The sequence below is a fragment of the Microtus ochrogaster genome, linkage group LG4 (assembly GCF_000317375.1).
Source record: "Microtus ochrogaster isolate Prairie Vole_2 linkage group LG4, MicOch1.0, whole genome shotgun sequence".
Lineage (NCBI taxonomy): Eukaryota > Metazoa > Chordata > Mammalia > Rodentia > Cricetidae > Microtus > Microtus ochrogaster.
The window spans coordinates 62,704,313-62,729,207 of record NC_022030.1 but is presented as its reverse complement, the minus strand read 5'-3'; the positions used below and the strand labels follow the sequence as shown (position 1 = coordinate 62,729,207).

Below are 24,895 nucleotides of genomic sequence, written 5' to 3'. Positions count from 1 at the left end.
ACTCTCGTATGCCTGAAACACAACACACAGGCGCTGGCACAGGAGTCGGGTCCTCAGATCCCCCTCTGGAAGCCACAGGGCAGCACTTTGCTTTATCTACAGGTGGCAAGTGGGAATAGACGCCTGTCTGCCAAGCTGTGGGCAGGGTTTCCATACTCCCGGGCAGAGTTGAGCCCCTCAGGAGGAAACTTTGGAGCATGTTCTCCTCACCTGCTTCTCTAGGAAGCGCTTTCTTGGAGCTGTGCTGTCTCCACTTGGGACAGTGCCTAGACCAGTCTGGTCGAGGCTTGGAGGCAAATTCCCATGGCTTTGCCTTCCTTGTAAGACCAGATACTAGGGTATTAAGGCAATGGTAGTTTTTTAGTCTCAGGGTGACTCCTAGGAAACCAAGTGACTTTCCAGTACAACTGCTTCTTGGGGACCCAGGAGATGGAAGTCACAGGGACAAACCAAAACTCATACCTTTGTTGTCGTTTAAACCTGGGAAAAGTCTGATGAAATGAGCCCAGTGCTCCACAGACTGCAGGTGGTTGTCAAAGGTGGGCCACCTTAATCCAAGCGGAATCTGTGAGGGAGGTGCCTAACATTCATGCCCTGGTTTCCTCCCGCCTTGGCTGGCTCCCCGCCTGCTATTCCTGGTTTCTGCCCAAGTCACCCACAGTCCTGTGAGTTGAGGACACTCCCCATCTTGGTGCCTTTTCTGGATTGGGTTGTTTCATTGTTCCTGGAGCCAGGGTGTTGGCAGAAAGAGCACCACATGCAAATCCCGTGACTGGGAGGTGCAGGGAAGCAAGCTGGCAGCATCAGGAAGGGCACGGAGCGCCCGAGGCTGCCAGCAGGATCTGTCAGCGGTTCTGTCTGTGCAGAGTACGTGCCAACCTCCCAGCTCCCGGGGTCTAGTCTCTAAACAAGTCAGCCTTGGCACACAGGAAAGAAAACCGCAGTAGTTAGGAGTGAGCCTCACAGAAGGTGCCTCCTTACCCAAGCAGCGCCTGGAAGGTTGGGGTGGAGTCATTGCCTACCCTTCCCGGTGTCCTGAGACTGACCTAGAGGGTAAGCAGCCATAGGCTGCCCTGGAGAAGGATGCCAGGAGCCTGAGAAATGGAGGCATCTTTCTTTGGAGAAATGCAGGGGTCTTTTTCGCTTAGCCTGGTTGTCTGACTACTTCCGAGGTACCCACCCAGCCAGGCTGTCAGTGTTTAGGGGGAAAGTCACCCCAAGTTCAACACACTGTGTGTCATCAAATCACTTCAGCCTCTTGGCTCTATAAAGGTCATTCGGGATACCCACCACATACCTCTGCCCCATCCTCTTGGGAATTCCCTACGGCAGGAACAGAAAGAGCCCAAGTAAGTCTGTGTGTCCGTGGGCACCTTGCTCAGGGAGACTGGGACTTTAGTGGTGATGAGAAAAGGACAGGAGAAGTGTGGGTGAAGTCATCCCCCTTGCTGTGGATCAGGTGTTATACCTGCGTGGGTGGGTGGGTGGATGAATGGATGGACAGATGGATAGATAGATGGTTGAATGGATGGGGGATAGGCTAGTGGGTGCCTGGGGAGAACCTTCCAGGCCTCCAAACAGCACACGCTGGCATGCTGGATCCTGTTGTGGGAAGGGAACTTGAGCGAGACCGTGGAGGCAGGTGGGAGCAGGGCAGGTAGTGTGGTGCCTGGAGGTGGTGTCAGCACTCCTGAGAACACAGAAGGCAGGGCGGAGAGCCTCCCACTGCTGGTTGAGGTGTGGGCTACAGGATGCAGCCAGCCTGGCGGGAAGGAGCCAATTTCTGTAATTGAGCTGAGCCGAGGTGGTGTGCCCGTGCTGAGACAGGTCAGGTGGAGGTTACTCCCTGACAATGCAGGGGTGTGTGTGTGTGTCATTGAGGGATATGGGGGGTCCTCTGACTGTTTAGCTGGTCGGGTGTAGCTGCCAGTGGGAGGTAAGAGCTGGGGAAGGTGTGAGGCCACCTTTGGGTTGGATTTAGACCCACGAAACCCTAGACACCTATGTGGTCCTGTACCCAAGATAGGGTGTTGAATGGGAGCCTAGCCACGTCCACCTGAGCCTTGAAGGGCCCAGAGTGTAAATAAACAGTTTGAAAATGGTAATAGCTGGGGGTGGGGGGAGAGGCCTGAGGACATTGGTTAACTGGGTTGATCTGATGAGAGCTAGTACCCATGAGTCACCTAGAAATTGCAGATTCCTGGGGAAGTGGGTGGAGCCAAGAGGGAGGGGGATACAGAGAAGCCTGGCTTCTCGAAAGCCCAGATAAGCCATCATGGTTTTCATTTGGTCCTGAAATGAAAAATGAAAGAGCAACTTCTAGGCAGGCCTGAGAAGCAGCAGGTCCCAATGTAGTCGGGATGGGTGTGCAGTAGAAGGAGGCAGGCCGCAAGCCTGGCAGTGAAGGTGAGACAAACCCAAGAAGGGCTTAGCATGCCGGGCTGGGAAAGCCGACTTGGCCTCCTTCGAGACCAGAAATAACTCCCAGAGGTTGGAGGGAATGAGATGGCGTGACTTGAGAGGAAACGAGACTCCCTCAAGGACAGATGGTGAAGAATCGGTAAAGCCCACAGCACTGGCTGTAAGGCTAAGGAAACAGTGGCCAGCCTTGAGGCTGTCACAAGGACTCCTGAGAGCAGTTGCTTCCGCAAGGTGAGTGAGAGACGGAGGGTTGGTACTCATGCCTTGTCAGCACGAGGAGGGTCAGGCCAGGACAGTGAGAAGCCCAGGTAGGGGGAAATTAGTGCATTCACCGGTAGCGATGGGAGCAAGGACCCATCTTCTGGGCAATGGGTACAGGGTGCAGGGTAACTCTGGGCGCTTGCAGCTACCATTTTCTCTGTGTGCCTGGCACAGAGCCATAGAGTTGGTAAAAAGAAGGGCTTCACATTCCACCTGTCTGGACTGTCCCTCGAGGAAGGAGGAGAAACGCGTCCAGGCAAGTCCAGAGGGACCAACTGCCCTCTCACTTAGCTCGAAGAAAATGTCCTCAAAGGACCACTCAGTGTGGTATTGACAGTGCCAGGATCTGATTCAAGGATGGGCTATCACTGGAGGGGGAAAAACTGACCTTCTTAGGATTTTTTTTTTTTTTTTTACCATAGGACAAAGGTCCCCTGCTCTGTGGAAAAGGTGGGGGCTGTGTGTGAGTGAGCCCACTGGTGCCCAGTTTGAATACAAGGCATGTCCGAGTACCGGTGTTCACACTTCCGAGCTTGGCTTCTCCATCTGATGGGGCACCCATAGGTGGTGACTTATCTGTCTCTTGAATGTCGCCTCTGAGGGTGTCATCGTTTTCTATATCGTGCTGGTCTCTGTGTAACTGCGGCCGTCCCTTTTGTCTCTCTCCCGGGCTCAGGGCACTAGTGTGTCCCCTCCATTAGAGACAACCATGATTCGTCTTCTTAGAACACTGTGCCACTGAGGCCTGGATCTGATGGTCATGAGAGGGTCCCGGACCACTTTTCTGTATCCATCGCTTGTGTTTTCCACTGACCTCTGTGTCCTTCGTGGTGATTGTGGGGAACCTCCAGAGCCTCGGCCTTGTAGATACCATGCCCTGGTGTCCACCCCTGGTCCACCCCGATAAAGATGCCCACTCAAAAATATCCCGGTACCTCTGTGTAAGTTGTTCCTCTGCTCAAGATTTTGGGAGCAGCAAGGCCATCCAGCCGATCCCTCAATACTGTCCTCTGCTCCTGCGCCTGGCCAGCAGCATCCAGCTTTCCTAAACCCACATAACCATTCCCAAAGGAAACAGTGTTTTTCTCAGCTGCATCGCTTGACGGTTCCCAGCCAGGAGTGTCAGTCTCTTTTCGGTGGCGGTGATTAAACACCACAACCAAAAACAGCATATGGGAGAAATGATGTATTTCGACTTACGCGGCTCCAGAGGGCTAAGAGTTCATCATGGCAGGGAGGCATGACAGCAAGCAAGCATCAGACGCAGTAGCAGGCGCAGGAAAGCTGAGAGCTCCCATGTTGAACCACAAGCACAAACGCAGAGAATGAAGTGGAAGTACCAGGAGCCTTTTAATCCTCAAACCCACCCTTGGTGATGTACTTCCTGCATCACCTAAAGCCCCCCCAAACAGGGCTGCCAACTGGGGGCCAAGCATTCAAATACTGAAGCCTCTAGGAGACATTTCTCATTTAAATCCCGAAAGACCCCAGGGAAAGACGTAACTGACCCATCCAGCCCTGGTCCCCACCTGCTTTGCGTGCTGTTCTTGACTGGGCACTCCAGGACCTACCCTTGATCCAGTTCCAGGCTCCAGGTACTTTTGAGCAGGGCTGTACTGAGCTCCAGCTCCTATGGCCCATCTCATCCCAGACGGTTTGTGTGGGAGCCCACATAAGGTTCTGCCCGTAGCTTTCTGAAACCAAGAGGTTGCCTCAGAGCTCAGCGCTGTGCCCCTTTTTTTCCTTCTGGGCTTTGTTCTTTAACCCTCGATAAAATCGGTTCTTGTGGCTAGGAGTGGGGCAGTCCATAAGACCCCTTCTTAAAAAGAGTAAGGGAGGAGGGATGGCAGAAATGGCCCAGTCATTTCTGTCGTTGGAGGGACATGTTAGACATGAGGAAAGCCGGCACAAGTACTAAATGCCTGTGTCCCTAGAGCGGATTAAGAGCCAATGTGTTGCCTGTCTTTTGTATGGGGTACTCAGAGCAGCTCTGGCTGCACCAGCATCTACGAGACAAACCAAGTCTGCTATCAGCTGTCACAGCCAGTAGACGACCCCTGACCTCACCTTCCCTTCCACATTGGTTGTATAGTCAACTGCCTCTGTTTAGGCGCCCCACCCTTAGGGGACACTTGGCACTGTGCAGTTGGAAAGTCTCTCCGGCAAGCTCAGGTTATATATGGGCTCCAACCCATGCCTGAAGTGACAGCCCACACCCCGAGCCTCTGATTTTTTTCCCAGTGTCCATAAATGACACTGAGTTTTTGGCTCAGAGAGCTATGAAGCAGTCATCTTCTGGAGTCTTAAAGTGGGTGGGAACCCGGAAGCCTTTCTTGGAGTACTGGCCACTGGTCCCTGGATGCTTGGTGCTGGTAAGTGGCGTTCCCTGAGCCCTTGCCTTCTGTTCCCCATCATTCCATGTGAAGCATCATGTATGGTCAAAAAAAAAAAAAAAACAAGTCTACTTTATGGGGTTTTAACCCCAGGAGACAGACGCAAACACCAGGGCTGAATAGGATTCAGGTTGTGTACCGGTCACCCTGTCAGCCGGAGATGGAAGCAGAGCCTGCTCGTTTACTACATGGGGCCTTTGAGTGGGGAGTGTGTAGTGATATTTCACTTGTATTTTAATAAATAAAGCTTGCCTGAAGATCAGAGAGTTAAACAGCCCCACTGGCCAGCCTTACAGACCAGGCAGTGGTAACACACACCTCTAATCCCATAACCACACTAGTTTGCCATAGAAACTGGGCAGTGCATTCCTCAAATCCCAGTAGTGCACGCCTTTAATCCCAGAACTAGAGAGAATTATAAAAAGAGAGGAGACAGCTCACAGACAGTCTCCTTCTGAGATTCCTGGAGGCAGGCTCACCATTTCGGATTAAGATAGAGATAAGAACCAGTGGCTGACTGCTTTGCTTTTCTGACCTTCAGGTTGAACCCCAGTATCTGTCTGTGGTGAGCACAAAGTATCACCTTGTTATAGAGAGTGGGTGTGAGAACCTCACACCTGCGGCAGGGCCCCCATTTCCAGTCATCTTCAAAATAGAGTATTGAGCCATGAGGAACTCAAGGCATGCTGTAAGGACCCAGTTGTGTGGGAATCAAATTTGTCTGTCTCCTTTCAGTGCCGTGGGCTAGCCGTGGCTGATGGTGGCCCGCTGAGGCAGGCTTCTGTTAGAGATGTTGCCAAACTCACGCATTGAAGTCAACTCTTTGCCATTGCTATTACTTGACCATCAGTCCTGGGTTAGGGTCTGCTCCAAACCAATGAAACACACCCCCATCTTGCCACAGGTGCTTAAGTCCTGTCCCTCCCCCCACTCAGAGCAAATCTCACTCATAGTAATGTCCTCCACACCTAGTAATAACAGTTCAGGGCCCAACAATACATGTATTAGCTACACATCAAATCCCTCACGGCCCCGCAAACTGGATGCCTGTTTGAGGTCCAGTGGGGACTGTGGGTACGCACAGGCAAGGAGCAGCCCCCTAAATCACCGTGGAAAGGCCGTAAGAACCACTGGCTCACTATTGCCTGTGCCAGGCAACCCATGGTTGTTCCTCCAACAGGACCCCCAACTCTGGGCAGACAGAGGCTGTTTTCTCCCTGAGTCCTGGAAGTGGCAGTGTCCCACACAGACCCAGACTGTCCCCTTTGACTGCACTGAATCGCCAGCCAGGTGCTGGGACACATTTCACAGACCCCATTGTGCCCTAGGAAGAGTGTCTCTGCGTGCCCACTGGTCACAGAGTCTGGGCAGCATGCCGCCTCTGCTCCCAGGCCAGAGCAATGAATTGCTCCTCTCTTCCCTGGAATGATCTGGAAGAAAGAGGATTCCCTCCTCCTGGACGATTCCCCTCAAAGCCATGCTCTGCTCACTCAGAGGAAATCATTTCTTCTCCTCCTCCAGGAAGAAGCACACTGCCAAGTTGACCCTGCTGTGCAGCGTGACTGCCCTATGAGACTGCAGCTGCTGTCCCTGCTGGAACTGGGGGAGAAGACATGAGTTCATAGCGCCTCACCCGCCCAAGACTTTCAGCATGGCAGCCCAGCGCATCCGGGCTGCCAACTCCAGTGGCCTCCCTCGGTGCAAGTCAGAGGGGACTCTGATTGACCTGAGCGAGGGCTTCTCAGAGACAAGCTTTAATGATGTCAAAGGTAAGATCCTAGCCAACCCCTGGCTGAGGGGACAGTGGGGTGTTGATGTCTCCCTAACCCTGAGCTTCTTAGGCATACAGGCAGCCAGTTTTGTATCCCTCTCTCTAACCCTTGCTGTTTTCTCGGTTCCTCCCTGAAACAAGGCCATTTATCTCAGCTTTGAGTGTGTAGAGAAACAGTGCACACAGGTGGCGGTGCACATGTATGCAAGTTCACTTGGAGTCCACACGTCACTCAGATGCTACCCGCCTTGGTTTCTGAGACAGGGGATCTTACTGAACCTGGAACTTACCAAGTGCACAAGGCTGGCTGGCTAGCTCACAGACTCCGACCGTTGAGCAAATCTATCTTTCAGACACACACATGTATCACAGGATGTCATTTGATTCCTGAAAGTCCACTCTCACTTTGCTGGACCACATCTAGTCGCTTGGACCTTGGGATGCACTGGTAGCATCCTGGTCACCTGTGTCACCATGGTCTGCCTTCTTTCTTACAGCATTGACAGTTCACTGCTGATGTCACACACACACACACACACACACACACACACACACACACACACACACATGCACACACGCACAGTTTTCTCTAAAGTCACTCCTTATCCTCCTTTTCCCGCTGAGTACTCAGAACTTTATTCCTGAGAACTGTTCCTTTTCCCTTGGCAAACTCCAGACTAAGCAGTTCTGGACTGAAGCTACAGCCCCCGTGTCTTCATCCCTCACATCAGCTACCTGCTCCCCTGCCCTGGCTAGTGCACGCAGTCCCGAGCTCTGCTGCACGTGCTCTTTGAAAGAAAGGGAACAAACTGGAAGGTGTTTTAGCAACAGAGTTAGTGGGTGTTGCTATAAATAACGGAACATTTGTTTTTTGCAGTCGGGTAGTGGGCAACGTGTTCTTATTTCTAGCTTTGGGGGTGGAGGGCTGGAAAAGGTGAGCAGAACCTGCATGGTTTGTGCTCAAAACACAGACACGAGAGCTGAGTGTTTAAAAATAACCAAATGCTATTGTCCTGAAAGCAAGCAAGCTTTGCCCAGTATGCAGAGCAAGTGTGGTTCAGAGAGGGCATCTGAGAATCCAAGGTCACTCAGGACTGAGGGGGAGGCCTAGTCTGGCCTGTGCAGATGATCCCTGGGCCTCGATGCTGGCCTATCCCAGCCGGCAGCATCACGTTCATTTTCTTAGTGTGTGCATCAAAGGGCAAAGCGACCCATGTCACAGCACCCGCTGCAGATTCTCCTACCCTCATTCATGCTTTGCTTGTGTACAGACTTAGGGCAGGCGATAGAAAATGTCTTATTCAGAATCCTGAAGTTGTAAACACCCAGGGAATATTTTTCTCTGTATTATAACCAAGGCGGTTGTCGGTCTGGGCAGCATGCCCCATATGCCATTAGGATGGGATTCGGTGAAGAGTTAGTGAGGTAGAACCTCCACCCCATACCCTCTTGTTCCTGGTGCTCGGATAGAGATTCTATAGGCTTGTCCCCAGGAGGGAATTGATGCCACAATCCACCATGGTGGTTCCCCAACTGATGCAAGACTGTTGCCCCTTGCAGGAGCCAGATCTTAAAGTGAAATCTATTTTCATGTCTCCTAGAAGGGGAGTGCTCAGAATTTTAAGTAAAACCATCCTGATTCTTTGGTCTGGTAAACTTAAAATGATAATTTGTATTGATGTGTTTCAGACTGTGTACAAAGCATGCTTTAGTGCGTTGGCGCTTTTTTTTTAATTTTGAAAATATTGCTATAAGAGAACTAATTATTTGAAGGGAGCCCAAAAGGAAATAACTTTGGAGGGATTCCAACAAGGTTTTAATGACTGGCACGCACTATTTAATTTTTACTTGTGTTTTATTTATTTGTTTGTTTTTGGTTATTTAGGTTTTATCTTTTATTTCTAGAGGACATGACTGGCCACATATGTGGGAGAGAAGGGTTTCTATGACCTCTAACCCTGCCTGGATCGCTTCCTTTCTCCAGTTTTCCTTCAAAGATTCTTGGGATTCAGAACGAGGCCCCAGAAGCACAATGTGATCTGCCCTCCTGTTTCTATCCCTTCTTGACACATCAAGGAAAAAATTCCCCCCAGATGCTCAGGGAAAGCTCTGAGCCAGCCAGAACGCCAGCAGTCCCTCCTAGCTGTCCCACGTCTCTGGTTAGAGTCGGTGGGGAAAGTAAGACACCTATTCCAGAGGATCCTTGCCCCGTGTGTCAGGGAGAGCTTAAACAGACAGAAGTTAAGAAAAATAGGGGCAGACAGGCCTTGCTAGTGCCTAGCTCCCTCTGCCTTTCCCATGGCTCATCTCCTCATCCAGTGGCGTCTCTCTGCATGGCCACCCAGCGTTAGTTAGGCAGTTGTGTTTCCCTGGGGTCGGGGCTCTCAACCTGAGGGCTTTGTGTGATTTTGTGTCTTCACACAGACTGGCTATGCTCTCGTCCTGTTCACCTGTCCTTTCCTGTTACCTGCAGCGGTCACATAGTGCACCTCTAGAGAGGCAGCTGGCCTCCCCCTGCAGAGTCTTCCAGAGAGGAAGCTGGCCTCTCCCTGCAGGGTCTTCCAGAGAGGAAGCTGGCCTCTCCCTGCAGGGCCTTCAGTCATCCTCATCCTTTCAGAGGCAAGATTTATGTGATGGTTGACATTTGCATTTTGACAGAATTGAGACTGACCTAGGAGACAAATTTAGCTAGTGAGGCAGTTCCCAGGCTGGGTTAATTGAGGGGTGGAGACCCCTTAAATATGAGTAGCACCATCCCATGGACTGGAGATATCCAGCACTCATCTCTCTCTGCTTCCTGATTGCAGACCGGCCGCCTCACACTCTGCTAACCACGCCTCCCGCCTTGACACCCTCAGACCCTGGGCCAAAACGAACCCTTTCCTTTGCTCGGGTGCCTTTGTCACCTGTTTTGTCATGGCACCAGGCAGGAGAAAGGAACCAATCTAGTTCGTCACTGTTAGGAGGTGGTGGCAGAAGGGCACAGGCCAGGGGACTTGTGACCTGTTTGTCAGCCCCATGATTCAATGGTTCTGGTGCTGATGTGTGACTGTCAGCTGCTAAATATTCCCTGCCCACCTGCTGTGTGCCAGGCTCCTGGAGCGCTTACATACCGCAGAGAGGAAGACTTCCACCCTTTCAGACATGGCATCCTCGACAAAGACAGATTAACAACCATAGTGCATACAGACCATGACGCGTATGCTAGCGTGACACAGGAGCCCTTTGACGGAAGTGAAGACCCCAAAATTGAGGCTAAGATTGAATGTTTCTAGGCAGGAGTAGTGGGGACAGGGGTTCTGGGCTAAGTGTGTCGAAGCCCAGCTGTGTGAGTCCCACGTCTCAGGCCACATTGGCCTCAGGCACAAGGAGGATGCGCTCTCCTCGTGTTCCCTAGCAGAAATTATTCTGGATCGTGTTTTGAGGTGTTGGTTCCTGAATCCTGACAAGTCTGCAATGACAAACCCTGGGCCTGGTACTTTCTGCACTGATTAACCTGGGGTCAGGGAGTGGGGTACAGATTTTTTTTTATACCTTTGCTTCAATTTAATATTGGTCTCTTTGTTCCTCTGAACTTTGAGAGTAAAGGAGAACGTTCCCCTTGCCCTGTATTAAGTGTTGTAGTGAACAAATGAAATTAGAAAGGAATGGGTGGATTTTTCGGGCAGATGATGTACAGCCCCAACTTCAGGCTGTACACCATTAGGCCACACCACAGCCTCCTTAAAAGGTTGTCTTTTCTTTATTGGGAAAAAGAGGGGACCCCGTGGTTACATGGTTCCAAAAGGCAACTCAACGTCGGTCTGGTGAACCAGCATCAGCAGGGCCCTGAAACAGGGCTTTGTGTCCTTTTAAACGAGTGGAGGGCAGGTTCCAGGGCCCAGGGAGCCCGGTGAGTGTCCCTCTGCCGGCTGTGAATCTAAGTGACTTCCTTGTCTGCTCCCCAAGCTTGGCCACGGAGACAGAATTTGATTTGTTGTGTCCCCTTTCAAAGAGAAATGAACCTGGCAGGAAATGGTGTCTGGGCAGCCAGTGTGATAGATGATGACCCAGTGACCACGGACTTCATCCTGTATTGAGCAACTGTCAAGTTGGGTTAGCTGAGGATTTTTTTAGCCCTTCTGCTCGTTTCTGCATGCAGTCGGTTTTAGACAAAGTTTCATTTGAACTGGGAAGATGGTTCAGTGGCTAGGAGGGCTTGTTGCTTAAGCCGGAGGACACGACATCAAGTTCTGGATCTCACAATGGAACAAGAGCACCTAGTCCTAAGTTACGGTCTGTTCTCCACACCCATGCCATGCGCACCAGTGTGTACGCCTGTGTGCATGCATGCACGCGTACCAGTGTGTACGCCTGCACGCGCACCAGTGTGTGCACCTGTGTGCACTCATGCACGCATGCACAATTTAGTTTAATTTTAGAAGGAAAGAATGTTTCTTTCTGTTTACTGTAGAGACCAGATGTCTCTAGACTAAGTAAGGTCATGGTGGAGGGCTCCCTTGGGGAGGATCCCTGTCTGCTTCCATCAGAAAGAGCTTTCCCTGTCTCCTTGAAAATTGTCTCACTTGGGGCAGGCCACATATGGGAGTTGAACACATCCATTGTGTTATATTTCCAGGCATACACTCTACTTAGATGACTTAGTTTGTCTGTTCCAGGTGTTGTCTGTGGTACTCACAGGCATGGTGTGAGGAGGGAGACCAGGCCTTACCCTGAGCTGTTTTCAAAGTGATGGCTTTTCAGGCTGTGTTCAAATGGATACTGGGTAGTAGCACAGTTCATGGCTAGACGAACCTCCGATTATCAGGGGATGGGGGTTCCTTGCTTCAAGCAGTCCTTTAAAATGGTTCCAAAAGACCCGCAAAAATCGTTGTCACCTGAAGAGGAGTGAGGAGTGGGTTGGACTTTGAAACTGAACTAGTCCTGGTTGTCAAGAACCTGCCCCTCATTTTTTGTCTTCCATACCAACAGAAAACAAGGACTCAACGATCTGTCGCTGGAATCTGAGTGTTCCTCATTCCCAGTCCATACGTGCAGCGAGCCACCGCCTAACCCATAGCATTACTGGGCCACCGCCTAGCCTATAGCATCACTGGGCCACTGCCAAGCCCGTAGCATCACTGGGCCACTGCCTAGCCCGTAGCATCTTTGAGCCACTGCCTTGCCTATAGCACCACTGAGCTACTGCCTAGCCTATAGCATCACAGGGGCACTGCTTAGCCTATAGCATCACGGGGCCACTGCCTAGCCTATAATGTCACTGTCTTCTTCAGCATGTCATGTTTGTCCTCCCTTTCGTCATAGTGACAGTCCTGATCAGAAATTAGATAAAAATTTTATCAAAATGAGGTGTTCAGAGCATAGGGACATGTTCACTGTCTATCATGTGGTCTGCATTTCTAGGGTGGTTGAGGGACATTCTTATGGGTCCTTTGTCCCAGCTAGAAGGTTGAATTGGAAAGTAGCTAGGTGGCAGGATACCAGAGTGCTCCTGAGTCATTACATGGGCCATGTGGGGCTCGCATGGATCTTTTCCCCAGGATGGTTTCTATTCTTTCCTTGCTGGGTTGGTGACTACATCATGACACCATCCAGTTCTGGCCCACCCCTCATCCACTCACTCTGTCCCCAGTTTGAAAGTGTCTCCTGTGCCTGTAGGCCTGGCCTCACTCTCTCTCTCTCTCTCTCCCTCTCTGTTTTGTGCAGTGCCTTCCCCCAGTGCCTTGCTAGTAGACAACCCCACGCCTTTTGGAAATGCAAAGGAAGTGATTGCAATCAAAGACTATTGCCCAAACAACTTCACCACCCTGAAGTTCTCCAAGGGCGACCACCTCTACGTCTTGGACACGTCTGGCGGGGAGTGGTGGTATGCCCACAACACCACCGAGATGGGCTACATCCCTTCCTCCTATGTGCAGCCGCTGAACTACCGGAATTCTACCCTGAGTGACAGCGGCATGATTGACAATCTTCCAGATAGCCCTGAAGAAGTCGCCAAGGAGCTAGATCTGCTAGGGGGCTGGACAGACGACCAGAAAGAATCTGGCAGACCCTACAGTAACAACCCTTTCTGGAATGGAGTCCGAACGAACCCATTTCTGAATGGGAATGCACAACCCAGCATGGATGAGCTAAACCCCAAGAGCACTGTAGACTTGCTGCTCTTTGATACGGGCACATCTTCCTTCACCGAATCCAGCTCAGCAACCACCAACAGCACCGGCAACATCTTTGACGAGCTCCCGGCCACCAATGGACTCCATGTGGAGCAGCCGGTCAAGCGGGACAATCCCTTCTTCAGAAGCAAGCGTTCCTACAGCCTTTCGGAACTCTCCGTCCTGCAAGCCAAATCGGATGCTCCCACAACGTCCGGTTTCTTCACGGGCTTGAAGTCACCGGCCCCAGAACAGTTCCAAAGCCGAGAAGATTTCCGAACTGCCTGGCTGAATCACCGGAAGCTGGCCCGATCCTGCCATGACTTAGACCTCCTTGGCCAAAGCCCAGGTTGGGGCCAGACCCAAGCTGTGGAAACAAATATCGTGTGCAAGCTGGATAGTTCTGGGGGTTCTGTGCAGCTTCCCGACACCAACATCAGCATCCATGTGCCCGAGGGCCATGTAGCCCCTGGGGAGACTCAGCAGATCTCCATCAAAGCCCTGCTGGATCCTCCCCTGGAGCTCAACAGTGACAGGTCCAGCACCATCAGCCCCGTGGTGGAGGTGAAGCTGAGCAACCTGGAGGTGAGCACCTTCATCATCTTGGAGATGAAAGTCTCTGCCGAGGTGAAAGGGGACATCTTCAGCAAAAGTACAGTGGTCCTGCAGTGTCTGAGAAGTGACTCGAAGGAGGGGCCTTATGTACCCATCCCCCTCAGCTACAGCTATGGGGACACGGTCCAGGTACAGCTGGACAACCTGGAACCCTGCATGTACCTCGCTGTTGTTGCCCAGGGCCCCAACATCCTCTACCCTTCCACTGTGTGGGATTTCATCAATAAGAGAGTCACTGTGGGTCTTTATGGTCCCAAGCACATCCATCCATCCTTCAAGACAGTGGTGACCATTTTTGGACATGATTGTGCCCCTAAGACCCTGCTGGTCAGTGAGGTTACTCGGCAGGCTCCCGGTCCCGCGCCCGTAGCCCTACAGCTGTGGGGCAAGCACCAGTTCATCTTGTCCAGGCCCCAAGATCTCAGAGTGTGTATGTTCTCCAACATGACCAACTACGAGGTCAAGGCCAACGAGCAAGCCAAAGTGGTGAGAGGGTTCCAGATGAAACTGGGCAAGGTCAGCCGTCTGATCTACTCCGTCATCTCCCAGAACCCCAACGAGCTGTCCGACTTCACGCTGAGGGTACAGGTGAAGGACGATCAGGACGCCATCCTCACCCAGTTCTGTGTCCAGACTCCCCAGCCACCCCCCAAGAGTGCCGTTAAGCCATCCGGGCAGAGGAGGTTCCTCAAGAAGAATGAGGTCGGGAAGATCATCCTGTCCCCGTTTGTTGTCACCACCAAGTACCCAACGTTTCAGGACCGCCCCGTGTCTAGTCTCAAGTTTGGCAAGCTCCTGAAGACCGTGGTGCGGCAGAACAAGAGCCACTACCTTCTGGAGTACAAGAAGGGCGACACGGTGGCCCTGCTCAGCGAGGAGCGCATCCGCCTCAAGGGACAGCTGTGGACCAAGGAGTGGTACATCGGCTACTATCAGGGCAAGGTGGGCTTGGTGCACACTAAGAACGTGCTCGTGGTCGGCAAGGTCCGGCCCAGCCTCTTCTCGGGGCCCGAGCTGAGCACGTCGCTGCTGTTGGAGCAGATCCTCCGGCCCTGCAAATTCCTCACCTACATCTATGCTTCCGTGCGCACCCTGCTCATGGAGAACATCAGCAGCTGGCGGGCCTTCGCGGACGCCCTGGGCTACAGCAACCTGCCGCTCACCTTCTTCTGCCGGGCAGAGCTGGACAGCGAGGCAGAGCGGGTGGCATCTGTTCTGGAAAAGCTGAAGGAAGATTGTAACAACCCTGACAACAAGGACCGGAAGTCCTTCCAGAAGGAGCTAGTGATGGTGAGTGCCCAGCTGGTGTCCAAACCTTGGGTGAGCTTCCTGAGGCAGATAAGCGTGGGTCATGTTGGGCCAGCTCACAAGGGGGTAGTATTGGAAGTGTAGCTGCTGGATCCTTTAGGACCCATAAAGAAGGTGTCTCCCTCTCTTCTCCTGCATTTATGAGCCTGTCTGTGGCCTCTGGGGGACCTGTGTGTGCTGGTTAGTTTTGGTCAACTTCACACAAACTAGAGTTCCCCAGGAAGAGGGAGCCTCAATTGAGAAATTACCTCCCTCAGATTGGCTTACAGACAAGTCTGTGGGGGATATTTTTTTGATTAGTGATTGACGTGAGCGGGGAGTTTATCCTGAATTGTCTAAGAAAGCCGAATGAGCAAGCCGTGGGATGCAGCCCATAAGCGGTGTTTCCCGTGATTCCCACCTCTGCTCCTGCTTGAGTTCCTGCTCTGACTTCCTTCAGTGATCAGGACGTGTGAGCCAAATAAACCCTTTCTCCACACCCCGCCCCCCAAAGGTGCTTTAGTTCATGATGTTTATCACAGCACTAGAAAGCTAATGGGAGGAGGGGCTGCAGGCTGTGATCCAGAAGCCTCTGTTTGGGTCTTGAGAGGGTATCTGTGTGTGTTAGGTCCTCAGCAGACTCTGTGACTTAGGGCAAAAGCTTTTTGTCCCAAATCCTGGCCTTGCCTTGATGTGAGTTCTTGCTTTGTATTTTTTACCTAGCACCTCCAACTTCTGTCTCTACTGCGATACCTTCTCCCTGCCTGGGGTTCATCTGAGTCCATGGGGGACAGGCTCTTGGCCAGTATGAAATGAATAGGCGTTCTAAGAAATGCATGGGAAACAGAAGTTCCATGCTTGGTTCTGAGGCGCCCTGATCTCAGGCCACCTAGAGATATTTCCTGAGACCTTCCCAGGTCTTCCAGCACCCTGGGCCTTGGAGCGTAAGGCAGTGGAACAGCCTCGTGGTTTCCCACAGGCAGCCCACCCAAGTTGTAAGGTGCTGATGGTCACTGTGGCTGGTAGGAACCCTTGGTGACCGCCTCTTGATTGTTCCTGCTTTTCCTGTCCCCAGCTTCTTGGGCTGCCTTCCTGCTCCACATCCCATCCCCACCTGCCCCCTCCACGTGACATCATCACACATCTCTCTGAGAAGCAGCAAGGCATGAGAGACCCTTTGACTGCGCCACAGCACGGGAAGAACAGGCCCACGACTCCCCAAAAAGGGAGGTGGCAGTGTGAACTGCAGTTAGGAAGGCCCTTGACAGTTAGGCCCCAGTAGGCCTTGCTGGCTGTCTCACTGGGAAAGAAGCCAGAAGTGAATGGGGACAACATGGGCTCTGCATGTGGGTCACCCACCAGGGTCAGACAGGTCTCTTCAGCTGTCACCATGTAAACAAATCCCCCAAAGGTCATGGGGAGTCCCTTGCCTTGGCCTCCCTGGCTGACTGGAGCTCCCCAGGCAGGAGCCCTCTGTCAGTGTTCCTCATTAACTGGAGAATTAGGTGTTTCCGTGGAGCATAAACAGCATCCCACCGCGGAAGGACGCTTACCCAGAGTAGGCCCAATTCCTTCCTCTGGGCAAACATCATGGATGGGGGCTTTATGCCCATTTCCTATTTACTTTTTGTGGTCAGGTTCTTATCGATCATGGCAGGTTTGGAGAGAGGAGGGTCCTGTGTGACTCTGAGTCCCCTCTGCCTTCCTGCTGGAGGAGAAGCAACCGGGCCTTGGCTGGGACTTGGCCCTGGGGTAAGGGCAGTTTTGTAATAAAAACAAAACCTAGGTTCCTTGTGTTCTGTTCTAACCAGCTATCTCGGGCATTGCCTCCTGAATAGCTGAATTTTAATGGCTGGCCACACGTCAAAAGCCCACAGCTGGCTAACCCCAGCCTCGGCAACCTGCTTCGTTTTTGTGGATTCATGACTAAGGGTCAGTCAGGCCCCAGCTTTCCCTTGCCCCACTTAGCAGGTCACTTAGCTAGACCAGCGCCCCCTTCTGTTTGTGAGCTTCCTCTGCACCATCAGCATCTCTGCTCTGACAACTCTAATTAGTGGAAGTAGGAGGGTTTGAGATGGTCACTGTGCGGACTGGAAGGAAATGGTCTCTCCAAAGTCTGGAGGCTCCTCTCTATGGCCACCGGGCTCCTCCCCTGCACCTCAGGCCTGTGGCAGCCCATGCCTCTGCCTGTGGGCTTTTCTCTGTGTCTTGCATGCACCAACTGTCCCCCTTGCGTGTTCCACAGCTGATGTCCCTCCTGCCTGGACTCCTGGTGATGCATTTGCTCGGATGCCCATTCTGGTGTCGCTTCCAGCCCTTGACGAAGTGCTTGCTCGAGTCAGGATTGGCATATGCTTGTCATTACTGCCCTCCATTAGACCTACGCTCTATGGAGGAAGGAGGGCATGGAGGAGACCCTGGAAGAGGGTGGGAGGGAGTGGGTGGGTGTGTGAGCAATGGCCTAGGCGCAGAAGCATCCGGGCCTTCTGTGCTCTTGTCACACTATGCTTCCTTTCTCTGCTGCCCTTCCACCCCTGTATGTAACAAGGGCCACCAGCCTATGCCACTCAGGGCCGCTTGTGTCCCTCTTGACAAGGGGTAGGATGTTGTGGTAGATGTTCCACAACTGACTTTTCTGGGGCGGCCTGCACTCTGGTACCTTTGCATATTTGACTGGAGATACTTGTGGTTTTGATGACCACTGAAGTTCGAGACCCTCTGTAAAACCTGTCTGACCTGTTCTAAGTCACAGGCTCTTTCCAGAGAGCAGAAAACATCATTGGCTACATAGATAGCCAGTGTCACTTTGGGGTCAGCTGGCAGGAGAGTGGCAGGAGACATACACTGACCCTGAAGACATTGGCCCAGTGCCTGGCAGGGCTGAGGGACTTGATTTTGTAACCTGAGGTTTGGTATGTATGTATAGGGTAGGAGGGGGTGTCTTCAGAAAGGATGGAAATGCAGAACGTGTTCTGTTTATGAGGCACCGGGATCATCTTGCGTCTTCTGTTGTACTCTGTGGGCCATGGGAAACAGAATTTTCTGAGTGCCTTTGAAAGTCCCAGTGGGAACACATATTCGTGGATGTTCTGTGAATCACAGAAACACTGAGTGGGGGAACAATTTGACTGTAGGCACATGTGTGCATCTCCTAGATCTGTGGTACTGTCATCTCGTGGGTACACGAGTTTGAAGTGGCCTGGGGAGAAAGGGGTCATAGGCAGGACCCGAAAGAACCAGGTCTTTAGGGACTATGATGGGCTTTATCCAGTAATGTGCTTTTTAGTTTAAAGGAATACACTTTTTAAAAAAGGGTTTGTTTTTATTATACATGTTTCTCTTCACACGCATGCTCCAGTACCCTTAGAGGCCAAAGGAGGGCCTCAAATCCATTGGAGATGGAGTGACAGGTGTTTGTGAGCTACCTGATGTGGGTGCTGGGATCGTCATGAAAGAGCAGCAATGCTCCCAGCTACTGAGCCATCTCTTCAGTCCCAGCATGCCTCTGGTGTAAGACACTCTTTCTTTGAGGACACCATCCTGAATGGGCCCTGTGGTCTCTGTTCTTGTGGGGAGGAAGAAGTCATTGCCTGAAAATGAAGAGGAAAAGAGATTTTAGAAACCACTCTTGGTGTCCTCACTAAAACCTTGGGAGGACTGTGAAAGCCGCGCCCCTCAAGGGCCCAGGGTCAGCTCTCTCTGCTGCTGGTCCTGGAGTCACCACCGAGAACCAAGCCTCCAGCAGTCTGTTGGGTCATAGCGTGGGACTTACAGAAAGAGGGCCACAGCGGGCCCTCTGGAGGAATTTGTGTGAGAAAGAGGGAGCGGGTTTGTAGGGTGCCAGCCAGGAAGACAGTTGTCTCCAGGAGAGGAGCAGATGGAGGTGCCCCAAGACACCAAGATGGGTGGCTAGCGGAAAACAGAAGAGTCCAGAAGGGTGGCAAGGGAGCTCAGAATGGATCAGGAGAAAAACCCACCTTATCCCTCAGACCAGGAGAGCAGAGATAGAACTGTGGGCTATGTAGTTAACTGTGTGAAGAGTGTGACCCCGTCAGCCATGCCCCTTGTGTTGCGTAGGAGAGTTTTTACCGGAGCCTCTCAGGAAAAAACACAACAGCAAAACCCCAAATACTAGCTTACTGTATTTTCCTAAGAGCTTGTGAAAACAGGTTAGCAGCCACATAGCCTGTGGCCGACTGTTACTGTAAACAACATCTTACAATGACAGGGCCATGTCCCTTCACCTCCCGGTTGTCTACAGTTGCTGTGATGGTAAATTTTTAAGTCAGCTGACCACAGCCTAGAATTGCCTATAAAGGAAATTTCAACTGGAGGCTTGTTTAGATCAGGATGGCCTGTGGTCATGTCTGCAGGGGGGCTGTCTTGATTGACAGTCAGTGTGGGCAGTGCCCTTCTCTAGGCATGGGACCCTCAACTGTATAAAACACAAGAAAGCAATAAGCAGACAGGAAGGGCACTGCTTCTCTCCGCTCTTGACTGAGTACAGTGTGACTAGCCAATTGAGTTTTTCCCTTGAGCTCTCGACTTAGTGAAGGACTGTAATGTGGAATTGTGAGCGAGGTAAGCCCCTTTCTCCCTTGTTGCTTTGGATCAGGTGTTTATCACAGCAACAGAAATAAAACTACAAGAACCGCCTTTGGGCAATGTCGTTCTGCCCCTGTGAAGTTGGGACAGAAGCCATGTGAGCTACAAGCCACGATTTAGAACTGTCCCTGCTTTATAGCCAAATTCTATGTGAACTCTGTATTGTGTTTTATTTCCTTTGGTGTTTTCTAGTATGTCTGTGTCTACCTGAGTAAGCTATTATGAGGATTGGAAATCCCCAGAGCAGGAATCCTGAGGTGCACTTCCTGCTGCTCAGACTTAATGTGTATTCAGAGTTCACCCTTTTGGAGAAGGCAGGCACTTTAACAAACTGTGTGGTGTGAGTGGCTGGGTCATAGAGAGAGCCAAGGGTAGGCAGAGTGCAGGAGAGGTGAGACACCTTCATTCTCCACAGCAGCACCAGCCAAATGGAGCCTCGGCTGCCCAGGACCTGGCCAGGTGCTCTCCTGACCAGCAGTGGCCCATCAGAGGCCAGAGAGTGGCCTGAGTTTCCCAGGACCTTTGTAGTCTGTGCCCAGAGTCCCTAGGGAAAGAGCAGATTCGCTGACTCCTGCCAAGAGTGACTTGAATCTAAAGCAGGTGATTTTGACGCACTCTGTTACCCAGAACACGAGGCCACCTCCAGAGCCAGGCAGCCAAGTGTACAGACACTCAGGCTCGTTTGATATGACTCACTGACTTGCTGTTAGGCCCTGTGTTCATTTGCAGTTTCTTCCAGGACAACACATAGAACTGAGGGGACCCTTCCTTCCTCAATTTATCTCTACACCCACAGCACCTCAGACAGAGCTTAAGACTGGCCCGCCGACCACCAGTATGCCACGCATCCACTCCCACACATGTGACTATATACACGATCGTACCTCTTTCTTCCGGAACATAAACACGTTTTTAGTTTTCATAGAAACAATTTCTTTCCAGATATCAGAATCCAAATTATAATCAACCAGTTTGTGAAAGACGGGAAGTGGTTGAAATGGGGTAAAACCCGTCCACTCTGACGCCACGTTTGGTTCAACTCCTGTTACCACGTGCTCAGCAACATGGAAAGAGCCTCCAGAAACAGAATCCTGCCTCTGCCTCTATCGTCTCTGGCTGAGGGGCTCTGGGCTTAGCTGTTCAGTGTCTGCCAGTGTGCCTTGCTATCTATACAACAGTCGTGCTTGGCCAACTTGAGCCAGGCCTTCCAGTGGCTGGGACACCACTGACCTTCCCTCAGGAAAGAGTATCAGTTCCCTCTGCCCCCTCTGGAAAGAATATCAGTCCAACACCACTTCATAAGTGGGTGGCCCTAGGGACTTTAGCCATGATGATCTGCCCTCTGTGGTTTTATTTGTCAAGTTATATCTGAAAAGATGTCTGTCCAAGCCAGGTCTGTAGTAAGGAGCGGCGGGCTGTGTTCCTGCTGCCCGGCTAGCTTATGCCCCAAAATAACAACACACAAATTGTATTCTTTTAAACACTGCCTGTCCCTTTAGTTCTAGCCTCTTATTGGCTAACTCTCACATCTTGATTAACCCATTTCTAATAATCTGTGTAGCACCACAAGGTGGTGGCTTACCGGGAAAGATTCTATCCCACATCCATCTTATGTCGAAGAATCATGGTGACTGACTCACTTCCCTTCTTTCCAGCATTCTGTTCTGTCTACTCCACCCACCTATATTTTGACCTATCAGGCCAAGCAGTTTTTTTTTTTATTAATTAACCAATGAAAGTAACACATAGAAAGGAGACCAACCTACATCACAGGTCGATTTCTGGGGTCCTGGACATGAGTTCTGGAGATGGTGCCAACCCATACGCCTTGTAAGCCTTCTCCTTCCTCCTGTGCATGGATGGTGCCAGGTTGCTAGGCAAGGGACCCAGACACTGCTTCGGTCTTGAACTCTTGGGGTAAAGAGCATCATCTGCAGGTTAACCTTCCCCCCAAAGCCCAGCCTACCCTGGCCTCACACTGCACTCCCTCTTCTCAGGCTTTGCTGAAAATGGACTGTCAGGGCCTGGTGGTCAGACTCATCCAGGACTTTGTGCTCCTGACCACAGCTGTCGAGGTGGCACAGCGCTGGAGGGAACTGGCCGAGAAGCTGGCCAAGGTCTCCAAGCAGCAGATGGACGCTTACGAGTCTCCCCACCGAGACAGGAACGGGGTGGTGGACAGTGAGGTGAGTGGGGTTCCAACCCCTTGGTTGCTTAATTCCTTTGCCCCCCCCCCCCAGTTCCCATGGGGTGCAATAAATAATAAGCAATCTACTTTCTAGTACTCTAGGAGGGTAAGATGACAGCCCCAGCAGGTGGGAGCCAGCAACTGTTCTCAGGATCCTGTCTTGAAAACCCACAGTAGAAGACATGAAGGCTGCTCTGCCGCAGGCTGGGGAGGGTGGACTGCCCTCCCTCGCTAATTTTATTTTTAAATTACCTCCTGTGAGATCAGCAGAACCCTGGGGGTCTCACTGTATTGGTCGAATATATGCTGTGTTACCTAACTTAGGCAAAGGTGGCTATGGTAGAGTCATACCCGAAGACTGACTGCCCTATTGGTGAAGGGTGTCTCTAGTGTGTTCCTGGAGACTGATCCGACTCACAGGACAGGGAAGCAGGAAGTAAGCAGGAAGTACCAAACATAAAGGCATTCTTTCTTTGCATGGTCAATTTATATTCCACAGCATGGGCAAAAGTGGGTACTGTGAGGAAAGAGAGGTTCTGTTAGCTGCTCATGTACACGAGGACACTACTGTTTGCCCACTGTTGGCTGACCATCCCCCTGGCTCCACCTGCCACTGTGACGCCCAGTGAATGTCATAAGAGTGACCAATGTAGCTCACTATCCTCTGATCCTGCTTTCTCTCTTTTTTATTTGTTTGTTTGTTTTAATATTTCTGGTAACTCTATCACCCAGGCCATGTGGAAACCCGCCTACGACTTCTTACTCACCTGGAGCCACCAGATTGGGGACAGCTACCGAGATGTCATCCAGGAACTGCACATAGGCCTGGACAAGATGAAGAACCCCATCACCAGGCGCTGGAAGCACCTCACGGGGACCCTGATCCTGGTGAACACGCTGGACATCCTAAGGGCAGCAGCCTTCAGCCCGGCGGACCATGATGACTTTGTGATCTGAGTGGGGGAGGGGGGCCTGGCCTACTGCTCAGCAGAGCTGGAACCCTGCGCCCATCGTCTGCCCACAGGGAGGGGGCCGAGCCATCACCAGGTGGTGCAGGGGGCCATGGCTGCTCAGGTAGAGGCCCATCTGCCAGCCACGCCCAGGAGGGACTCAGGCCCTTGGACTCTCTGACCTGCCCCTCTATCCAGGGGCAGGTCCCAGGGGGTTTCTACTTCTGGTTGTTGCCAATCGTGTTGCTTTCTATTTGTCGAAATGTCTGTTGAAATTTAAAAATCACTTTTTTTAACAAAAGAAGAGAGAGGACGTGAGAAAGGTGGTATCTAATTTTTTAATGGACTGTAAAAGTTATTTAAAAAAAAAAAAACATCACCTTAGTAAAGGCGAACGCTGTGGAGGTTTTTATGTTCTTCAAAGGCCTTTTTAAATTATGTTCCAGGTGTATATAGATATTTAAAGGCCATGGGTGTCTCAGAGTCCCAGGCATACTTGGCGTTTGGACGCTCAGGAGTGGAAAGGAGTTTGCTGCTTGTGGACATTTTCCACTCATCGCCTGTGAGAAGGCAAGTCCATGGGCCTGGTGACGTTTAGTAAACGGGCCCTGAGGATGCCCGCAGTCCTACCGTTCCTTTCTTCTTCTCCTGCCTTGCTGTCCTCCGCGGCCATCCACAGGACGTGTTGGTCTGTGGGCTTTGGTGACCAACAAAGCCCTCATGTGGCAGCTCACTGCCATGAGATTCTGCCAACAAATGAGAAATCAGCTGGAGTTGGCGGTCCCTGTCACCCCTGTGTGTATGCACCTACCGTTCAGAAGAACAGTGCCCCCTTGAGAGCAAGGTAGTCCCTGCCACTCTGGGCACTGACTGCTGTCTCCCTCAGGGTGGCTCTGCCTCTGTCATAGGTGAGAGAAAAACCCTAGCACCCAGCCGGAATCTAGTGGCCCATGACTCTTCCTGTGCCCATCATGGTCACCTCTCAGGCGATGTCACATGCTGGCCTGCAGAGGTGCCATCTGCCGTTGCCAAACACCACACTTCATCTCTCATGTTGGACATTCTCCTTCCTGGTGCACTCGTATCTCCTTGGTAATAACAGTACAGGGGGAACAACTGGTTATCCAACAGTGTAACCCTTAGCACGGGGAACATTTTCCTTAAGCAATGTTCTAGGGAAAGTTGGAGGCTTGCGGAGGATTCAACTTCAGGGTGGTGGGTCACACAGTAGCTGTGGCTTTGGGGGAGGAAACAGGAAGTCGAACTCATACCAGAAAGATCAGCAGTTAAGTGACTCTGGCAATGGGCAGGACTCGGGCTGTCTCTGGGGGCATCTGCAGACCCTGGGGGCTGCCCTCCGTCTGCTTTCCTGGAACAAGTTAATGACTTCCTTGGGTCAGTGTATAGTCCGGCATTGAGCTGACATGTCCTCCACTTCTGACTCAGACCCTTCAGACCAACAGAGTTAGAAGGAAGCAGTAGGTATGAATGCTACAAGTACCAAATCACACCAACTCCCCCATCACCACCGACATGCCCATCATTCTGCGCCTCTGTTTTACCCAGAGAACATCTCTTTACCTTCTCCCCCAAAGAAGAAACAAAACCAGTCGCACCTTAAACCGTGGCTATTTCTCCTCAGGGGCTTTGAATAGTTTCCTATGCAACAAGTCTTGTAGCACACAAATTCTACAAAAGTTGCAGTAAATTTTATTTGGATATTTTAACTGGTTAGCCTGTGTGTATGTGTCTCTTTGTGCCTAGCCAGACTTTAAATAAAACCCAGCATAAAGGTCAGTCAGTGACTAGGTTCCCGTCAGTCACCCTGAGTGACTGTGGCAGTTGGTGTAGGGGACTTTTTCTCTTGCTGTCAATTGCTCCTGAGTGGGTAGATCATTCATTACAACCAAATGGGAATCAGTGTCACCCCGGGCCGGTGTCTATGTCTCTCCTGGTTCCTGGCCTCTACCATCAGGAACTAGTAACACCATCCCCCAGCACTGAGTTCAAGACCCAGCAGTTTCTGAGCACGCTGGCCGTGTTCCTGGGCCTACCAGTGGCAGCGAACAGTGAAGGCCTATTCTCGTGTCAGGAAGAATGGAGCAAGACATGTTGGCATGGGGACAACCCCAGCTGGAGGTGGGTGGGAGGAGCGGGGCTCATGGAGAGCCGGCTTGAGAGAGTGGAATCCATCAATTGGCAGGCTGAATGGGAGCCAGCTGGACCAAAGACAGGCCAGACCAGGGAAC

General features: G+C 51.7%; 1 protein-coding gene across 2 annotated transcripts in view; it reads left to right on the top strand.

Annotated features, from left to right (window-relative positions):
• Sh3bp4 (SH3 domain binding protein 4) overlaps window positions 1-24,427 on the top strand; it is an 80,549-nt gene extending 56,122 nt beyond the window's left edge. For both annotated transcript variants that reach the window (XM_005361714.3, XM_026786386.1), the window contains exons 3-6: window positions 6,597-6,844; window positions 12,553-14,906; window positions 21,506-21,694; window positions 22,429-24,427. In XM_005361714.3, the coding sequence (XP_005361771.1) occupies window positions 6,727-6,844; window positions 12,553-14,906; window positions 21,506-21,694; window positions 22,429-22,653 (2,886 nt within the window). In that variant the 5' untranslated portion in view covers window positions 6,597-6,726 and the 3' untranslated portion in view covers window positions 22,654-24,427. The remainder of the gene's footprint in view (window positions 1-6,596; window positions 6,845-12,552; window positions 14,907-21,505; window positions 21,695-22,428) is intronic.
• The last annotated feature ends 468 nt before the right edge of the window (window positions 24,428-24,895 follow it).